Raw genomic sequence first — 5,732 nt, 5'->3', positions numbered from 1 at the left:
CTCTGTCTCTCTGTCTCTCTCTCTCTCTGTCTCTCTGTCTCTGTCTCTCTCTCTGTCTCTCTCTCTCAGTTCACCCTGAGCTCTCTTTCCCACCACTCCACAGTTCTAACCTTCTTCCTCTCTCTCCTTCCTCCAAACTTCCTCCTCTTCCTCCTCTAGCTCGGACCCTGATGACATCTTTTGGTGAGTACGCCCCTCCTCTTCCTCGTGTGTGTTGGGGGGGTCTGTGTTCAGACAGAACTTCTCTCTCGGGTGTGAAGTTTGTTGTGCGCCTTTGTCTAAATGTTGGTGCTCGGACTCACCTGACTTAGCTCCGCCTCTGAGCTGCAGGTGAGATGTTTGGCTGCTGCGTGTCTCTGAAGGTCTCTGGGTTTGTGACGGGACGCCTGCAGGCGGGGTCCTGCCCCTCTGCAGGCGGGGTGTCATGCTGTGGCCCGGTTCTGCCCAGTCACACGTGTGTTGTGTGTTTGCAGCCCGGACGACTGTAATATCATTTTGGACAAGCCGATTCTGAAGAAGTATCAGTAAGTACCGCCGCAGCCTCACTGCATGCTGGGAGCTGCAGGAGGACTGTGGGGGCGCCGTGGGGCCCTCAACGTTGCTGTGTGTGTCTGTCTACGTGTCTTTAAATCAGGGGTGTCAAACTCAATCGAACAGGGCCGCCAAAATCCAAAACTCACCTGAGGTCGCAGGTCGAACAGGAAAAACATTTATTGAAGACTCTAAAAAAACATTTTTAAAACTAACTATTAACATAATTATGAACTAGATATACAGAATTACCTGTGATAATGCTAATGTGAATGCTGGAAGCTGAATTTGGTCCCTGAAGATGCTGAATCTGATAGTTTAAAAACGCTGAAGCTGATAGCCAGCTAAAATATTAGCTAAATGCTAAATTAACCTGAAAAATTAAAAAACGAAAAACTTAGGTTAGCCAAAACAGCTAGCATGTAGCTAAAATAATAGTAGCTGAACACCGAAATAGTCCAAAAAGCTGCAGAATGATAATTTTTAAAACTTTTAAACCGTAACTTTTTGATATAATTATGCATAATAAAAATGCAGGAATATTATTCCAGAATAAATCAACTTAAACCTTAAATAACTTTCAATATTTTACTCTCCATAAAAATATATTTTGTCAAAATTATACAAGTTAGAAATGAGAACACGATAACATCGGGTCATTAATAACAATAAAATAAAAGGATCTGGAGGGCCGGATAGAATTACCTGGAGGGCCGGATCCGGCCCCCGGGCCTTGACTTCATAAAATCATTTGTAATCTGTGTAATCTGAGCATTTAGAGCAGAAATCTCCACACAGTGAATTTTAACTATGTCTGCTGTTTTGAGAATTAAAGTCTTTTAATTTTCGGTTTGAAAATTGAATTTGAAAGAATTGATCATAAATAATCAACATATTCTTATAGTTCTGTAAAGGTAAATGATCTCTGCTGTCAGTAGAACTGCTCTGATGGTGAAACAAACTAAAGTCTGAGGAGGTTGAAGTTAAACGTAGATCAATGAATGGAAAAGTTCTGGAATCGTTGTTGATTTGACTGAGATACTGGAATATTTCAGGAAAACGGTTGAGGAGTTTTTGGTAGAACGTAACCGTCAGGAGGAACCGAAGTTTTGGTTTCTGTCCTCCAGAACATCCAAGCTTTCAATAAAGAAGAAGAAATGTATTTATGTAGCACTTTCACAAGTAAAAACCACAAAGTGCTTTCAAAGACCGGAGACCTGAAGATCAAACAGACCTGAAGATCAAACAGACCTGAAGATGAAACAGACGAACTGAAGATCAAACGGACCTGAAGATGAAACGGACCTGAAGATGAAACGGACCTGAAGATGAAACGGACCTGAAGATGAAACGGACCTGAAGATCAAATAGACCTGAAGATCAAACGGACCTGAAGATCAAACAGACCTGAAGATCAAATAGACCTGAAGATGAAACGGACCTGAAGATGAAACGGACCTGAAGATCAAACAGACCTGAAGATCAAACGGACCTGAAGATCAAACGGACCTGAAGATGAAACGGACCTGAAGATGAAACGGACCTGAAGATCAAACGGACCTGAAGATCAAACGGACCTGAAGATCAAACGGACCTGAAGATCAAACGGACCTGAAGATCAAATAGACCTGAAGATCAAACGGACCTGAAGATCAAACAGACCTGAAGATCAAACGGTCCTGAAGATCAGACGGACCTGAAGATCAGACGGACCTGAAGATCAAACGGACCTGAAGATCAAACGGACCTGAAGATGAAACGGACCTGAAGATGAAACGGACCTGAAGATGAAACGGACCTGAAGATGAAACGGACCTGAAGATGAAACGGAACTGAAGATGAAACGGAACTGAAGATGAAACGGAACTGAAGATGAAACGGACCTGAAGATGAAACGGACCTGAAGATCAAACGGAACTGAAGATCAAACAGACCTGAAGATCAAACAGACCTGAATCCACTGCAGCTCAGAGCTCCAAACTCACTCAGAAGAGTCTATTCATCGCCTGAGTTTCAGAACGTTTCTAAAATTCTGTTTATGCTCCAGATATTAAACTAGTTATTATGGATCAATAACAAACACGTCTGAAGAGCCAAAATGAAGTTTCTTCCCACGTTTCTCTAAGTTTGTAGTTTTGCATGGTTCACCTTGTTTGATTTGTCGATTCGTCCCACCTGGGAGAAGGTTAGATGAACACCTGCTCACCTGCACTCTGGAGGAGGAGAACTTGGGCTGTTTACTTCTGTTGACCGCTATTATTTGTTTTGTTTACACCACCACTTTCTGAATTGATCTCAAAGTCATCTTTCTCTCTCTGAATAATTCTGCTAAGAAAATAAACAAATCAAAACAGGGTAGCAGACTGCAGCACAGTGTTCATAAGACACAAGCGCGTCGAGGACATAAACTGAGCCATCGGCTCCTTCAGCAGGAGAGTCTCCTCCACATCTCCATCTGTCCTGATGGACGACTTTATGAAGTTGAGGCTCCAAAACAAACTCACTCTTAAAGCTTCTGGGACTACGAGTCGTGTTTCTGGTCTGGTCTGATGTTCATGTTCAGCACGCCGCGACCCCGACGCCGTCACACGGATGAAGTCGTGATGAAGCTCTAACAGTCTCAGGAGTTCTTGTTGGTGTTCTTTCAGAATCGTCTGTATTAAAGCCCTGGATTGGGTTCCGTTGGTTTCTATGTGTGCAGATGTTCATGTCTGGATCTTTGGTGGGGTGGGGGGTGTCCCCCCCTCTGAACTGTTCGTCTTGACTGTGGTTTTGGGTGCTGTCTAACTGCTGGTGTTTGATCTGCCTGGAATAGATCTGGAGTGAAGAATAACAATAGATCTGTAATCTGCTCTTTCTCTGTTGATTCTCGGTTGGAGTTGATTTTTATTTATTTTTTTGAGGAGTTTGAAAATAGTCTTCTATCCAGGTGTTGTTCTTCATTTTTCAGCCGAGTTTCTTCCGATCATAATTCTTATCAAGAACCAAAAGGTGATAAAAGTGTTGACCTCTGCTGCCCCTCCCCCACAGAGGCACTTTCCTGCGAGATTTGGCCTCCAAGCAGCGGGAAAAGAAGAAGTCTCTCCATCACAGCCGGACCAAACAGCTGGCGTCTAACGAGGCCACACCTTCCATCGTTGAGTCGGGGGCGGAGTCTAGTGATGTCAGGGTGTCAGAGGAGCCACATGGTAAATATTCAGGTCAGACATGTTGGAGTAACTGGGATCTGGAGGTTTGATATTGATCTCGTTGTAGACCAAACATCCGATCAGGACACGCACGGAGAGTCGGAGTCGCACAACGACCCAGGTGAGACGGTCAGAAGAACGGTCAGAAGAACCCACCAAGGGTTAAAAACAGAGCAGTGATCGTTCAAGGATTTCTACTGTCAAACCAGTAGAAGGAATGTCACTGACACGGACTGGAGCTCAGGTCCTGTTGATGTGACAGAAGAAACGGGTCCAAAATGACACAATTCACTCAACACAATATTCACAATCAGAAGTATACAATTTTACACATACCAGGAATTTGCCTTGGTGATGATGGTGTATACATCAATAAATAAAAACCCAATTAGGTAAGAGAAGAAAAGGAAGTATTACAACATAAATATATTAACACCATTTGTAACTATAGTAAAAAGCATGACGTTAAAAAACAGACATGCAGAAAAAGTGTGTATGTGAAAACTGATCCAGGCTGTCGCTACTCTACTAATACTTACAAAAATATACATCGTTTTAGGGTTAAAATAAATACAATATGGCTGTATGTACAGATACTCAAAATTATTCATGTGATTCTATGGAGAGTCTTCATCTTCATCTTCATCATCCAAACAGGAAAGTATGGTCTGCATAGAGCTGAACTCTGTTCAGAAACCAAGTTCTCCGTCTTTCCTCCGACTGTCTAAAGTTTGGGTCTGAACCTCCAACTCCTCACATGTGGACGTTTGGTTAAGGACCCCTCCACGTTCTGGTGTCCCTAACTCGTTTTTGATGTGCTGGCTGTTCCCATTAAATCATGGGTCCCCTCCAGGCTGCAAACCGGAACTGGTCCAGTACCGGAACCCTAACCTGGTTCCTGTTTGAAAGTCTGTTTGCATTTCGCAGCAGTTTCTCAACATAAAAGCACAAAACTTTTCCTAAGAGAAAAAGGATTTGATGCTATAAAATCAACTTTTCTTTATTGTCTGTAAGTTCATTTAGAACGGAGGATCTGTGATCAGAACAAACCCGTAAATGTCTGTTCTTGCTAACCTGTCTGCAGGTATGCAGCGACAGTGCAGCACGCTGTCGGACGAAAAGAAGTTTGTCCTGGACATGCTGTACTCCAAAAACTCTGCAGAAGTGCCTCTGAGCCAGGCGGCGTCAGAACCTCCAAGTACCGAGGAGAAGAGCTCCGTGTCTGGTGAGTTCAAACCCGACACAGGATAACTCCAACATTTCTCTCTTTCTTTTACTAACGCTGTAAGGACTTGAACCCTCGTCATATATTAGTCTGGATTAGTTTGAGATTAGTTTGGAATCTGCACATATCCTTTTGTTTGCCCTCATGTTTCTGTCCCATCATGCATCTCTTCACAGCAGCAGAACATTTGTTTAAACTGTTTAAATTGAAACCCAAACTTGTTAAGTTTCTCTTTTGGTTTCCTGATTTCCCGACAGAGTGAGGTGTCTGTGTTTTTTCCCATCTTCACAGAGGAGCACGTATGTGGTCAAGTCTCTTCCCGTCTGTCGGACTTGGAGGCGCGCTCAGTGGAGGCCGCTTCCCCAAATGAGGGCAGCGCCTCCATCAAGGAGGAGCTGGAAAGCTTGGGAGGCTCCGCCCAGGCGGCGCGGGCGCGGCTGGAGGAAGAGAAGGTGACGCAGGTTTGAGTGATGGACGATGGCGTGGATGATGGCGTGCTGACATGCTGCTGCCGTGCCTCCTCAGAAGCGATACCTGCAGCGGCAGCAGAGCAGCATCGACGTGGAGGCGCACGCCAAACGGCTGGAGAAAACCCGGATGACGCCGCTGGAGGCCAAGGCGCCGGTCGACGCCTGGGACCAGCTGCAGCCCAGCGGCGCCGACCTGCGCATCAAAGACCTGGACTTCTCCGACCTGCTGGACGAGGAGGACATCGACGTCCTGGACATGGACACCTTTGACTCCTCCCACCCCAGCATCCCAGGCGTCCCGCCCCCTCCGCCCCCTCT

At 45.0% G+C, this 5,732-nt stretch overlaps 1 protein-coding gene across 1 annotated transcript in view; it reads left to right on the top strand.

Moving 5' to 3' along the window:
- fhod1 (formin homology 2 domain containing 1) overlaps nt 1–5,732 on the top strand; it is a 35,330-nt gene that overhangs the window by 21,322 nt on the left and 8,276 nt on the right. The window contains exons 13-19 of the mRNA XM_036217469.1: nt 160–183; nt 474–524; nt 3,562–3,719; nt 3,787–3,840; nt 4,804–4,944; nt 5,236–5,396; nt 5,470–5,727. Of these exons, the coding sequence (XP_036073362.1) occupies nt 160–183; nt 474–524; nt 3,562–3,719; nt 3,787–3,840; nt 4,804–4,944; nt 5,236–5,396; nt 5,470–5,727 (847 nt within the window). The remainder of the gene's footprint in view (nt 1–159; nt 184–473; nt 525–3,561; nt 3,720–3,786; nt 3,841–4,803; nt 4,945–5,235; nt 5,397–5,469; nt 5,728–5,732) is intronic.

Source organism: Oryzias melastigma, linkage group LG3 (assembly GCF_002922805.2).
Source record: "Oryzias melastigma strain HK-1 linkage group LG3, ASM292280v2, whole genome shotgun sequence".
NCBI lineage: Eukaryota > Metazoa > Chordata > Actinopteri > Beloniformes > Adrianichthyidae > Oryzias > Oryzias melastigma.
The sequence above is the reverse complement of the archived record's forward strand: the minus strand, read 5'-3'. Positions and strand labels throughout refer to the sequence as shown.